At 36.5% G+C, this 15,242-nt stretch overlaps 1 protein-coding gene across 1 annotated transcript; it reads left to right on the top strand.

The window, feature by feature from the left end:
• Positions 1-5,014: 5,014 nt before the first annotated feature.
• On the top strand, positions 5,015-9,800 carry LOC134675231 (uncharacterized). The gene is made up of 3 exons (XM_063533446.1): positions 5,015-5,315; positions 6,183-6,438; positions 9,120-9,800. Exons 1-3 carry the CDS (start codon positions 5,181-5,183, stop codon positions 9,437-9,439), a joined length of 711 nt encoding a protein of 236 aa, XP_063389516.1. The 5' UTR covers positions 5,015-5,180; the 3' UTR covers positions 9,440-9,800.
• Positions 9,801-15,242: the final 5,442 nt, after the last annotated feature.

The following is a 15,242-nucleotide window of genomic DNA, read 5'->3' as shown; positions in this document are numbered from 1 at the left end:
TGCTTGCCGGGCTTCCTTTATGTTTTTTCCTATTTGGTGTTCTTCGATTTGTTAAAGGCGAGGGCGTTCTACATATTGTTTTGAGTGCTTGTATCTCCTGTGTAAGCTTTTGCAATTGTCTCTTTAATTCATTATTTTGTATGATGAGGTTTTCGAGTTCATTTTCTGTGCTGTTTAGTTTCGTAGTTAGGTCAGTGATTTGGGCTTTGTAATCTTGTAAAGAAGAATGTTCACACACGGTATCTGCACTTCTTGACAGTATGTCCTCCATAAGAGAGTCTATAGATTCGTCGTCACTTATTTCCTCGTGAAGTGATTCTTCAGATTTTGATTTTATAATTTTGTTTAATTCTTTATTTTGTGATCCAGTGGAAATTGAGGCGTCTGTGGCATTTGAAGTTTCTGTGTTATTATCGTTATCGGTGGTATTTAAAGTTTCGGTAGTATCAGTGTTTTCGATTGTATTCAAAGTATCAGTGACATTTGACGTTTTTAAAATAGTTCCCCTTCTTCTTCTGGGCGTCTCATTCATATTTTTGTGAATAGAAGTACTAGTTTTTTTATTCACGACCTGTTTTTTGATTACAGGTTGAGGTCTCCTCCTTGATGTAGCAATGGATGGTTTGGGTTTTTCTGTAGACATTCTTTATTCCAGTGAATAATAATAATAAGTAGTGTAAATAAAGTTACAAAATTATATTGTACTCGTGCAGGTCCTTTTCATTTGTTATTAGGAACTAATGATAGCAATATGTCCAATTTCTGGGTCAATTTTATAATAAAATATCAAATGTCAAGTAGCATTAAAATCGGCAGGATGAAAATAGCGATTCTGTAGTCCTTTATATCCAATATTGTCAAAACAAACGTAGAAAAAAATCCTTCTAAAGTGATATGCCGTCTTCTGCGTAGAAAGGAAAAATCACCGTTAATAACGGTTAAAATAACGTTATTTGTATTGAACGCATCCGTAGAAGATTGGCAACCCCGGCCAGCTGTCAAATTGTTGTCACGCCTCCAATGATGTATAACCAATCAGCTGATCACTAAAATCAGATCAGAATCAGAAATGTATAAAATTTCCTGTGGTTAAAAATAATGGATTTTGTCTATGAATGAAAAACACAATTATTACTATAGTTTGTTTTTTTTAGCATTAGAAATAAGGTAAACAATCTTGACGTGTCTTTTAATTGAAAAACACATTTTAAAAATAAGTTACGGCAAATATGTAACAATTATAAATCAAATACGATCATTTATATTCTTCTGCTTTCATAAGTAATAAAAAGTTTTTGATTTTTAAAAAGCGTTTAAATCTGTGTGCCTAGCCAAGATGCCAGTCGTTCGCTCCGTAGCGAACGTTAGGGTAATACCTCTCTCTATCACTCTGCCATATTAATGCGACAGACACGGCTGCGCTTCGGTCGCTACGGAGCGTAAACCATTGGCATCTTGGCTAGGCACCCTGGTCATCTCGAAAGCGAAACACATACGGATCGCGTTTCTATTACTCAATACAGTGGCCAGCTGCAGATTCGGCGGTAATCTTAACTATACCTAAATCTGGGTGCCTAGCCAAGATGCCAGTCGTTCGCTCCGTAGCGAACGTTAGGGTAATACCTCTCTCTATCACTCTGTCATATTAATGCGACAGACACGGTTGCGCTTCGTTCGCTATGGAGCGTACACCATTGGCATCTTGGCTAGGCACCCTGGTCATCTGGAAAGCGAAACACATACGGAACGCGTTTCTATTACAGTGGCCAGCTGCAGATTCGGTTTTAAAGTTAACTATACCTAAACCTGGGTGCCTAGCCACGATGCAGGCTAGTAGAGTTCCCTTTACCTTCAGCAGAACCGGAAGATCCAAACCTACCTACTTTCATCTAATAATCTCAAGAATCAGTGCATGATTCAAACTTTACCGGTCGCCGTGGTAAGACCTAGGATTTACCATATCGGTGTTGGTAAAAGCCCGAAGTAAACTAGTAAGATTTAACATTTCGGGCTTTTACCGATCGGCATCGGTAAATCCTAGGTTCTGCCGTACTTCGGGCTTTTACAGTAACATATATATATAATAATTGCTCGTTTAAAGGTAAGATAACACAAAGGAGAAACAAAAAGAAATTACCTACTCGCACCAGTCTTGAACCCCAATCCTCTTGCACGTATTTCCACGAACATACCGTTACGCTATTGCAACATACTTACGTTGTGTGAAATTGTCTACTACAAGGATCACGGAAACACTGTTTGCATGTGTGAGTAATAGTAGGAAAAATCGTGACAGCAACACTCCGTCGAATTAAAAAGGCGGTTTTTGCACAATGAAGTATTCAATGTTTATTTTAATAGTTCAATATTTATTTAAAGAGTGCGCGAAACATACTTTTAAGTATACAAATACCATGACCATTTCACAAAAAAATAAAACCTGAAATTTTGCAAATGTGGTGCCATCTAGCGAGAGTTAAGTTTTGAGTAACCTAGGCGAACCACCTTAATGACTTAGAGATCCAATTCACATCTAATAGATATCTTACTCTATCTAACGTAAAAGTAACATTGGTTGCCCGAATTGCGCTGCAAAAGAGAACTAGTTGATATCCAAACTATAACGTATCTAGAATGGATCTAGTACGTGTCGTCTCTTGTGAATATCTTGAAGTTCGAATACGGCAGTATGGCATTTATGACAACTTGATAATAAAATAGCATGAAAGCAACAAATTAAATTAGATACGGTCAAAGAGGGATTTCGAGAAGGGAGGGAGGGGAATATGGGAGGGAGGGGGGGGGGAGGGATGTGGGAGAGAGGGGTTTGACGAAACCTGAGGTGGATGAGCTATCTGTATGGTGACGAAGCCTGCGCTGTGGAAGAGGGATGTTTATTCTAATGGCTCCTCTACACGATGGGCCAGCGCCGACCACTCCAAGGGACGTAGCCATGCGGCAGAATGAGATAGCAATATTACTTGCTCCCTCTAACGCATAAATGCGTCCCTTGGATTGGCGCCGTTGGCCCATCGTGTAGAGGAGCTATAACATGTATCGGCTCGGCCACAACGTTGCGCGACCTTTCGTTCTCACCTATGGTTGTCGCTGCTGCCGTCGCCAGTCGCGCAATGTCGTGGCCGAGCCCTAAGGGCTCATTTAGACGATGCGAGAACTCGCATACGAGTTTCATTACATTGCGGTTTTTGATCGGTCGGTTGAATTGGACGCAACCAACAGTCCGCAATGTAACTAAAATCGCATGCGAGTTCGCGCGCCTCTAACTCAGCCCAGTGCTTACGAGTATGTACATTATTATACATATACATAGCGATATTTGGGCGACCGAGCTACTCTGGCGAACTTCAAGATATTCACAAGAGACGACACGTACGAGATCCATTCTAGATACGTTATAGTTTAGATATCAACTAGTTCTCTTTTGCAGCGCAATTCGGGTAAACAATATCACTTTTACGTTAGATAGAGTACGATATCTATTAGATGTGAATTAGATCTTTAAGTCATATCCTGTGGAAATCGTTCAAGAGTATCTCCAGAATCGCGCAAATGTCAAATTTGACAGGTTAGATCTTAAACATATCGTTATCGTATCTTGGCGATGCCTACAAGATGTCTAATAGACTAATAGATGTCTATTTCATAATCCGAATCGGCATCATCGTCAGCAGACGTTTCTGCTTGTTACGGTACCTAGTCATGCAAATTCAACCTCCAATAACAAACCAAACTATTACTAGAACGAATGCTCACGCGCAAATCTGTCATTGATCAATAACGTAGTGATTCAAATTTTGAACTTGCCCGTTACGGCACCTTATGTAACTTTAGAAATCATCACATAAATATTAATTTCCGTAGAAAATGGCCACTGTTTCATTGAGAGGTTTCGACCAATGGAGCGCTCCCTACGCGCGAACCTGTGCCGACATTTGGGCTAAGAATGTTTAGAGCTGACTTGGGTTGTGGATGATGAAATCCGTATACATTGTTACGGAAATTGGTTTTACCTATGTTAGTGAAAAGTTATAATATTAAGCATTAAGTCCGCCTGTTGTACTTTTTGTATGTGCAACAAAGTTTAAAATAAATAAATAAATAAATAATATTCCTTGATTTAATTTGTAACAAGCAGAAACGTCTCCGAACGATGCTATTAAGCTTAGAATAAATTTAAATGTAGAAAAATTTCTATCTTGGGTGAGATATGAATCATACTGTCTCCATACCAAGACAGCAATTTTTCCACAACTAAAAAAACCGGCCATATTACATTATTGTATTATAAAAACTAATGATTTTTGACCAGAATATTTTGTACATCTTCCTTCATGAATTATTTTGTTCAATGAAAAAAAATGTTTTAGAAGGTGACACTCAAGCTCTTTCATTATAATAGGTAAAGTATAAAACTTTGGGTGTAGATAATTTACTCAAAAACATGTCCCACAGTCCCTAACTCTCTGACATAAGAGCTATGGGACATATTTTTGAGATGATTTTGTGCACCCATATGTTTACACTTGACTGTAGTACCTTACTTAAACTAGTGACTTGACTTTGACATTTTGAGGTTTTTATACTCTCTGTATTGTTTTGCAGCAAGAAGTAAAAAGTTGAATCTCGAGGTATAATGAAATGAAGTGGAAATATCATAGCGTGTAGTAATTACATTTAAACTAGCTAAACTATGATACTTTTAAATTTAGCTTTATATCTACAAAAAAATACTCACTCATATGGATTCTAATAATATTCACAAAAATCATTCCGTAGCTACATATGATGTGACACCAACTCCTACGAGTACATTAATATCGGACGTAGTTTAATGTGAATTTAATTTTGCTTTTTTTTAAACCCTGCTTCTTAAGTTTTATTTATTTTTAGGCTAAGTTTTAAAGTTTGTAAGCTCAGTTAGTAATGCTACTACATTAAAAGTAAATAACAGTTCATAACTTGCATTACAAGGGCTAAATTGTATTGACGCCGCCTCTAAACCATTCTAAAGCCCTCCCCGGTCTCGTACTGTATCAGTTGCTCGCTTGTTTCGGCGGGACTCTCGAAGTGGGGGTACGCGGAATAAAACCGCTATGCCTCGCTCCAGACACCACATTTCACAAACCGAAGTAGACGGGTAAAAAAAAAACAAAAAAAAAATGAAGGCTTTCCTTCTCTTACTTGTGAGTGTGGCGGTGGTGAGTTCGAAGCCCACGGGAGAGGATGACGTCATCGGCTCCGTCATTGGAGTCGTCAGGAGCTGTGCTGAAGAAGATGTCTCTTTGTGTCTGAAGGTGTGTGCAGTGATGTGTGTCCTCTAGGATTTTTGAGCTGAGTTTCCCTTTTTGAGATCCTTAGTTTTTGTAGGTTGATAACTGTCAATTTCCTTTTCTTTCATTTTATGATATCTCATGCTTACGTAATCACACTTGAATTTTAGGGCTTTTTGAAAAAAAAAATTAGGTTAGAAGTCCTATGTTATCTTTTTAAAAATTCCATAACCTGATTATGTATAAGGGTTAACATTTCAATTGAGATCCTTTTTACAAAGTTTTGGCATCAAGTTTTATTTTAAAAACCCATTCCACACAAAGTTTCTTCAATTATACTTTATTTTTTAAATGTATTATTCTGTAACATTTTGCTCTTTAAATATATTAAGTAATTACTAAACAGTTAAAACAGAAAATCAGCAAATTGTAGTCTCAATTGTAAATTCTACCTAGTGTTCTGACAGTTTAAAAAAATTAATAACCTACAGGTAGTATTATAGAAAGGAATTTATTAGGGTAACAACATTTTTCTCGTATTTCCTTTTTTAGTTTTACTAAATCAAAAGACTAAACCAAAACTTATCATGATTTATGTACATAAAACTAAAGTATTTTCAGGTTTCATTTTAAAATATGATAAAATTTCAAAAGACTCTTATTTTTGGTCATTAATTTCTCTTAACCTCTTGTCTCTGCATGATTAAGGAGTCTGACCAAATTTTTAGTCAACTTTTCGCATTTTTTTCGGGAACGTATTCTTCTGCTCTCTACAACATACCTAATCTAGGTTTGAACTCACAATTTTTGAACACCACTAACATGAAAAGTTAATGTTATCCCCTCAAACATATCATCTCCAACATAATATCCAACAAAACTTGTCAACAGGAACGCGCCTTAAAATACGTCGAGAACCTCGCTACCGCCCGGGAAGTCAATATAGCTGATGGCATCAGTCTCCTCGGCTCAGGCTCTCCCCGCTCAGCCCGCTCTTTCGAACCCCTGCCTGAAGACCCAGCTGCCCGCGAAAACCAAGTGGAGACCAGACTGCTTGACGCTGCAGCTGACTTCTTGGAGAACCATGTTATTCAGCTGCGCATGCCTAAGAGCACCGTCGAAGATGTCAAGAGGTCGCTTGAGGAAGGTCAGTGTTGAAACGTAGTTTGGTTCTGCGCTTCCTATGTACATAAATGTGTATCGTTGATTACTTTTTACTTTTTTATGGTCAGCTTAAAAGATTTCAACTATAGATAAGATGCTATTTATGCAGTTGTTGCAAATTTTGGAAAAGTTAAACTGCGTGTGATTTGTAACTGCACACGTATCAAAGTTTTAAGGTTGACTCACGCTAGACCGGGCCGGAGCTTCCGGCACTTCTCTTTCTATGGAAAGCACCACGTGATCACCTATCAGCCGTCATATAAAATGACATGTCAGACGCCTCGGCCCGGGCACGGACCGGTCTAGCGTAAGTCAACCTTTAAAAGCTCTCTTCAACAAGTTGAGGCGAAATTGTTACATGTTTATTCGTACAAATGATAAACTAACTAAAAATTTATCATTACTTATAGTCCGGGTGCTAAATTTGCAACACACAAAGTTAAGAATAGGCGTTTGTAAAAAGAAAACAATATAAAGATAAAAAAAACATACTCAAAGCGTTACTTGTTCATAGATACAACTTAAGTAATTAATCAAAAAATACAAAAATTTTGAATACAGTTTTGCAAATAATACAATTTCCAATTTTCATTCTAGTGACACTAACATTTGTGAAAAAAAAAACAACTTCCGTTACGAAAAACAAAAGAATCGTTTGTTCACCGCAATTAATAGTTATACAATACAAGAGTTCTTGTTACGATTCGTATCTGGGGCATTAATTATAATATAGTGGTCAAAACCGGACCGAAATAAGTGAAAGTTTGGCATACAACTGTAATTATTTTTTGGTACTTCGCCCTGCCCAGGTGCTTTTCAACTCATGAGAATGGGAACGTACTAAGTAGAAAATCGTGTTTGCAAATTGAATAAAATTACACCAATTGTCATAATTTTGTCAACAAGATAAAGATACTTAACAAGATTACCGCCAAAAAATAGAACAATGCCCCAAAGCATCTTATTTCATTGTTGCAATATTACGAAACATCGATGAATCGCTAACAGACAAAATTATGTCGGCAAATAAAAGAGTTAGATCACAAGCTGTTAAAAGAGTTGTCGTATCTTTTATTTATTTTCGATAACTGGTTTCGGTCGCTACGTCGCTCCATTGATACTCACAAAAAAACGATATTAGAAGCTGTTGAAGATTTAATGGTCGATGATTCATCAATCGTCTCATTATCTTTATTGATTTCTTTATGTAGTAGGAGTATAAAAAAATTGGAGCAACAAGACTTTCTAAGGCATAAAGATTTCTAAACTTCATTATCTTAAGCATGCAATAACAGAAACAAACTGCTTGCGTGATATGATATGTCACTCCATAAAAAAAGTAGGAAACATTACGTAAAGCTTTAAAAAGTTTAAAAAGAAACTATTTGAAGCACTCTCGCCAAATTAAATTAAATTCTGCAGAAAAACGAGTTTTACAGGTGCGTGTGTGAGAATATTAAAATAGAAAGTTCGCAGTTACGGTAAGCGAGATATTAATTAGTATATAAATGAGCAATAAAATTAAAATTGAGTTGAGAAATTGGTAAACGGACTTAAATTGTGTACGGACATCCGTATCTCGATCATCTAGAGAACGTGCGAGTACCTACGTACAGAGAAGAGGCTAGAAATCTCAATGGGCAAACAGGTCTTGCAGGAGTTTCTCTAACCTATTAACAAGCTTGATTATGGTGGAAAGCGGACGGATGGTCAAGTCTAGTTTTTGCCATTTCCATAGTACTCGCAAGTATGTAGGACTACATGTAACTAGTTTTAGAGATCCGTTAACAAGCCGTGATCGAAATCTCGATCGAGGATCGAGTAAAAGTGTCGCTCCAGGCGTTGACGAAATATGGAAGTAGGCTCGAGCTTTCGAATCGTAAGGTCCGGTAACCGATGCACTTTCTAGATGAACAAGACTGTTATGCAAACTGGACATAACATGAATTACAATGAAAGCGACATCGTTTAAAGTTCACGCGCTGAATTACAATCACAAGTTTCAATTACAAATTTCCTTTGAATCGTCAGCAAGTCGAATTTAAATATTTCCTTTGGAATGTGGCGCTCCTTACTCCACTTTCGAGTTAAGTCGGCCGCTAGGTTTAATACTGTTTATAGGTAGTCACTTTGACGTACAAGTTTAATTTTACTGTTTTGATGGCATGTCTTGTTAAGTTACGAGCAAGCGAATGCTGTCTAGTAATAGCGCTGTCTAAACTTAGGAGCGTGACTGTTAACACTCAAGATTCATAATCATGGACTTTAGAGGAACGCAAAAAAGCTTAAATTACTGGATTCCAGCACCTAAAGTTATTTCAAAATTAGTATTTTTTTTGTGTTCCTCTAAATTTGTCCAAGAGTGTACACTCGCGTGCAAAAGTATTGCATCACTTTGCATTTTTTTTATTGTACCCAATATATTAGTAAACTGGTTAATTTTGCAAAATTCTTTTAATGTGATCATGTTCCTTGAAGTTGACAACTTAGTAAACCTTTTTATAATGTTTTCCTGAGGATTGTTGTGCTATTTACGGTTCTTGCTAAATTGGAAACTCTATAGCGTAATTGAACAACCACTTTAGCTAGGACCCCAAATGGCGCAACAATCGCGGAGCTTAATGATACCAGAGGGAACCAAATAAGAATTCTATTTTATTTCAGGTCGTGGCAAGAAGAAGAAGCTGAAGCAGCTTTTGCCCATCCTCGGCCTCCTGCAGCTGAAGATCCAGTCCCTCATCCCTCTGTTCCTCGGCATCATCGCTTTCGCCGCCGTCAAGGGTCTGATGCTCGCCAAGGCCGCCCTCCTCGCCTCCGCTTTAGTCCTTCTCAAGAAGCTGCTGTCTAAGCATGAGAGTCATGAGAGCTACGAGGTTGTGGCACATCCTCATCATGAAGAGCACTTCAGCCACGGCGGTGGCCATGGAGGCTGGGGACGGTCGTCTGACGCCCAGAACATGGCCTACAATGCCTACGCCAACTGATACCTAAGATAGTTTAAGAAAGTTGATCCATCGATCAGCTATTTATCTTGGTTAGTCTAGTTCGGACCTCAGATCGAGATTTAATTTATTGTCATTATTTATTTAACTTATTGAAATGTTACTTTAATTGTGTGAATGAGTGGATCTTGTCTTCTTTTTGTACATTCATGTCTTTTCATCTTGTTGTCTTCTACTGCAAAGTACCTGTTATTTTTATTGTATGTTTATATTGTTTATGTTTCTTAGTACAAATCATTATAGCTTTAATTGTATCACCACCTTTATAATTATGTACATATATTTATATTTAAGTACTTATACTAATGTGTTCATTATAACTAGTCGTATTATTATTATGTATCTCTATTTCATTTGTATCTTATTTCTCTTTTCCAATATAATAAGGTACATTATTGTATGTATATTATGTATTTCATAAATATTGTCTTTTGTAAATATGTTTCATATCGAAGTATATGTGTAAATCATTATTAATGCATCTTCGTTTAAAATATGATTATATTGTATATGTACCTATATAACATTTTCATATATATTTTATAAGTATGTATTAATTTTGTAAATATTTAATATGTGAATCTTTCTATTTCTTTATCTGTATTATTTTTAGTTATACAAATCTTTTCTTCGTTTATTATTATATTATATTATAATATCATAATGGGCCATGCATAAACTAAAGATGAAAATATATCAGTCATTCATATTTTACTCTGACGTTTCATTTTGTTAAACCTGTTGAAACTATAAGACTATAAAAAAAAACTTATTACATCATTATATGATTCAACTAAAAAGGAAACCTACGCAACTGTCCGGCTCCGATTTGATTTATTTTTATAATATACACAGTGTGAAAAAAATTTATAGGCCCTAGAGGGAAAGTGCCTTAACACCTTAAGTTAGTTCATTTTACTTAAAGGAAACATTGTTTTATGTTTTTAAATAAACAAAACGGCCTATAATAGGAACAAAACGAAGTATCGTTAATATAATAAAATTGAACTTCCACAAAATTTCCATACAATTCCTGTGCGCTGGATTGTCTTCGCTAAACTAAATCTCTGGCACATTTATACGGCCGCGAATGCAACTCGGGTTGAAAATGAAAGCACTTTATGTGGTATTGTGGCTGCAGCTTTACTTTCTGCCACAGATCACATTAGATTTAGAGTTGGGAAGAGGAACTCAAGTCTTTTCAATTTAAAGCTTAAAATGTACTCGACTCAGTCTTTCAAAAGTCGGTTTGAAAAACGTCCGGGTCTTTTATTTATCTGAGGTTTTGGGTGTAGAAATATCTAAAAACTGGGAAAACAGAAACTATTTTTATCATTTCTAAGCCCATTTAGAACTAACTAGCTTGTCTTAATTCATTGACCATTTTACAATGAATATACACGAATTCATGGCGGAACGATTATAGGGTACCTATATTCTTCCTGGGGTACCTATAAGACCTTTCGGAGTCAGATTTGTAATAAAATTAAACTATTTATAAGCTTTTATGTATTCCAATCACGTGCATGGGATATTTCTCGCAAATTGTTAAAAACTTTCTCTACTTAGAACTCGAAAATTTCTTAAAAGTTCATGTTTGTAGCAAATTAATAACTGCTTCTACGTTAACTTAATATCTAAAATTCAAAAAACTAAGTGACTCTTTTGAGGACTCCAAAGACTTAGCCTCTTTAAGTGTTTAGTTCGAGTCTTTCCCAACACTAGCGTAGTAGTCTATGCTTTCTGCTAATGCAGTTTCTATGTTAGATAGGCTAAGTTTCTTTTTTGTCCATGTGGTATGAGCAACAAGTATTTCACATAGGTACTTTAGCACACGCGCTAATGACGCCGGAGCCGCATTGCTCGGAACTACCGTCGAGCACGGATTTAAATCGGAAGTCTACCTTAAGTAAAAAAACCGGCCAAGTGCGAGTCGGACTCGCGTTCCAAGGGTTCCGTACATTACTCAATTAAAAAAAGAATGTTTTTTTATACGTAAAACGCGAGTACATTGCCTTTAAAAAACCCGTAGGGGTTGGATCAAAACTAAGTAATTAGTCCGACTCACGCTTGACTACATATTTCTAATAGATTTTCCTATCATCTATAGGTAAAGACCCATTTTATGTATTTTTTACAAAATTTTAGACCCAGTAGTTTCGGAGATAAGGGGGATGGTCATGTTTTGCCTATTTTCTTGAATTACTTCTAAACTGTTTATTCTAAAATTACAAAAAAAAAATATATTTGAAATTCTCACATTGAGCTCTTTCATTTAATATGTAACACGATATATTTTGAAAAACTTTATTTTTCAATTTTCTCATTTATCCCCCCCAAGTGGCCCCCATATTTAAAATTCATTTGTTTACATTACATGTCCGTCTTTGGGTCACAAACTTACAAATGTGTACTAAATTTCAACTTAATTGGTCTAGTAGTTTCGGAGAAAATGGGCTGTGACAGACGGACAGACAGACAGACATACGCACGAGTGATCCTATAAGGATTCCGTTTTTTGCTTTTGAGGTACGGAACCCTAAAAGTAATGGGAAGCAAGGAAGTAGGTATATAGTACAAAATACTATACGACTAAAATACTATACGATCCTTTAGGATGAGAGTACGCTCTTTTCTTAGAAGTTCAAATGCATCATAAAGGGTATTTCAAAGACATTTCATTCAAGTTCAAAAATTGGGTAATATACGGAACGCTTGGAACGCGAGTCCGACTCGCACTTGACCGGTTTTATTCATACTATACTGAACTGTGCGATGCTTATTAAATGCAATATGAGATAGGAGAGGTGAAGCGCTGGTGGCCTAGCGGTAAGAGCGTGTGACTTGCAATCTGGAGGTCGCGGGTTCAAACCCCAGCTCGCACCAATGAGTTTTTCGAAACTTATGTACGAAATATCATTTGATATTTGCCAGTCGCTTTTCGGTGAAGGAAAACATCGTGAGGAAACCGGACTAATCCCAGTAAGGCCTAGTTTCCCCTCTGGGTTGGAAGGTCAGATGGCAGTCGCTTTCGCAAAAACTAGTGTCTACGTCAAATCATGGGTTTAGTTGTCAAGCGGACCCCAGGCTCCCATGAGCCGTGGCAAAATGCCGGGATAACGCGAGGAAGAAGGAGATAGGAGGAGGAGGGTAAGTATGATGGTAGGACACCTTATACGGCATGACAACTTTTTCCTTAACATCCTGGAAGGCATGATTGAAAAGACAAGAGAAGAAGGGAAACCTAGGAAACTCAGCCAAATAAAAATAATGCGTCGTATGAGGAAATTAAAAGACTGGCACAAGAAAGAAATAGTTGGCGATTACTCCACCGACATCGACAAGAGCAAAGCTCTTAAGTTATGATGATGATGATGATGACTGAACTGTCACCTTATACATGAGAATAACAGCGCCTTCTTGACAATGATTATCATAGATTACTGGTCAAGCCATACCTGTATGCATTAAGGACGACAAGCACGTTATATTGCCTTTTCGATAGCCGGCGGGCAGTGTGTCAGCGGGTCTTGGTATGCGCGTTGGATTGCTGGCCCGTTTTATGCGTACACGCAGGTAAGGTCAGGATTCTCCCTGACGTGTCAGGGGTTTTGGTCCTTTGTCAGGCAGGATATGGCGAGTATCAGGGTGTTTACAAGCTTTTTATTAACTTGCAATGTATGTAACTATGTTTGCACAATCAGCAGCAGAAGTTGCTAAGCGGGCGAGGTGTTCAAAATTATCTTGACACGCTCTTATTCCCTTAACAATAAAGTCGCGTCAAAATTATGAACACCTCGCCCGCTTAGCAACTTCTGCTGCTGACTGTAGTGTAGGGTCAAATCTTGCAAGTTAAATTTGACCCACTTCCCGAATTCCAATGAAGCTGAAAATTTGCAGACATAAGTAGGGGAGACCGAGGTGAGTTGACACAGAGAAGAGTTGGAACATCGTCAATTTTTTGGAATCTATTAACTAGAAACTAGGTCGCAATCGCAACAGTGTGCGTTTGTTAGCTCGTAACGTGAACTAACAAACGCGCGCTATTGCGACCTAGTTTCTAGTTAATAGATTCCAAAAAATTGACGATGTTCCAACTCTCCTCTGTGTCAACTCATCTCGGTCTCCCCTACGTAATTTAAGTCACAGATATTTAAAAAAACTTATGACATTATGAACCATTCTTTTAAAAAGCGACATCTTTGTTCTACACGTGCGAACTAAAACAAAAGAAAGCTTTCTAAACTCTTACAGGAAGACTCACCCACCACATCGTATCCGTATCTATACGTTAGTTTACATTGCATTATTACAATGTAAGTAATATTCAATGTATTCTTTTCATATTAAATAGGAAATCTCTACATTCCATGGACAAAGATTTTTTTTATTTTTCTTTACAAAATTTAATATGAATCTCAGCGCCATCTATGGCAAAACGTCTGAACTACAATCACGGCCAAGTTTGTTTACAAAACGAACAGAAGTTCAAGGCTTCACCGCGCGGGTCGTTTTACCGTCTGGCAGTAAACGGTCAATGCCCGAGAAAAAAAAACAACTGCGACTACTGTAATAATGCACTTTGTGGTATTTACTCTTTTTTTAGCGTTTACTGCTAGTTTGGTAGCTCTGTTTATATTTATTCTGCTTTTTGCGTAGGTCTATCATTTAAAATTATTGTCGAGTCGTTCAGAAAGATAAAAAAATACTATAAATATCTAAATAACCCTATTTGGTCAAGGACAAATTTTAGACATTCCATTTATGTACACATTATCAGATTAACAGTAAATCAACTTACGTTCCTATTTATATTCAAAAATATTTAAGATATTGGGCGGAATACATATTTGAATTTAATTAATCGTATCGTCCAAATATGTATTTATTAAAAAACAACAAAACATCAAAGCCTACAGTCGATTCATATTCCCCGCTGTTTACTCAAAGTTAGGTAATTCTGTTCTTTACTATCAAGGTTACTACGTCCATTCAAGTTACGTGCGGTTGCTGTCGTTTTATTGCGACCGACGCGGCCTAGATGGCGCAACGGAGCTTGTTTTGTTTCTTTTTGTGCTGGATTCGGTTTTTGAATGATATTGCAGTTTTTATTGGGATGAGGTTTGTAAAGTTACTCTTTAGAGGTTAGTTAGATAATTTTTGCGGAATATTTTCTAAATGTTGGAAATGTTCTTAGAAATTAATGGAATAGATTAATAGTTTATCTTTTGGAACCAAAAATTAATTAAGATAAAAAAGTAAAATAAATACTATAATTGAGATACTCAAATATTATTAATGTTATGGTTAGCAAAAATCACGTATTGTCATTCATAGATTTATATTAAAGTGTTGATGCGGTATTTTTCCGATGATCCAAAATTATATAGAGTTTTATTCGAATTCAAAGCTGCTTCATTGTTAGGGCTGTGTTGGACCACAATACATAATCTGATAACCAGAAAGTTTTCTTCAATGACTATTAAACCAATTTTATTTTTATAACTGTAAACTTTTAAAGGCTTTATCATACTCGTTGATAACATTTTATGGAGTAGGAACTTTTCCAAAGGTACCTCCATGCTTCCAACTATTTAAAGATTCAATTCAGATTACAACTGCAACGACTGTTATCAAAAGTTTTTTTATAACAAGGTAAATGTTAGAAATGTAAAAACAGAAAACAGTGATTCATAAAAAAATCTGTACGATCTTGAAACTAAATTAAGATTACAACCATAAATGGTAAATAAATTGTGTATTACACACAGAAATTACGTCGTAT

This window comes from Cydia fagiglandana, chromosome 21 (genome assembly GCF_963556715.1).
Source record: "Cydia fagiglandana chromosome 21, ilCydFagi1.1, whole genome shotgun sequence".
NCBI classification, from domain to species: Eukaryota; Metazoa; Arthropoda; class Insecta; order Lepidoptera; family Tortricidae; genus Cydia; species Cydia fagiglandana.
The sequence above is the reverse complement of the archived record's forward strand: the minus strand, read 5'-3'. Positions and strand labels throughout refer to the sequence as shown.

What these genes read in the sequence shown, in the direction of transcription:
- LOC134675231 (XM_063533446.1), top strand. Translation starts at nt 5,181, where the DNA reads ATGAAGGCTTTCCTTCTCTTACTTGTGAGTGTGGCGGTGGTGAGTTCG. An exon ending in ATGTCTCTTTGTGTCTGAAG is followed by an intron (nt 5,316 to 6,182) that starts GTGTGTGCAGTG and finishes ACTTGTCAACAG; the next exon opens with GAACGCGCCTTAAAATACGT. An exon ending in CAAGAGGTCGCTTGAGGAAG is followed by an intron (nt 6,439 to 9,119) that starts GTCAGTGTTGAA and finishes ATTTTATTTCAG; the next exon opens with GTCGTGGCAAGAAGAAGAAG.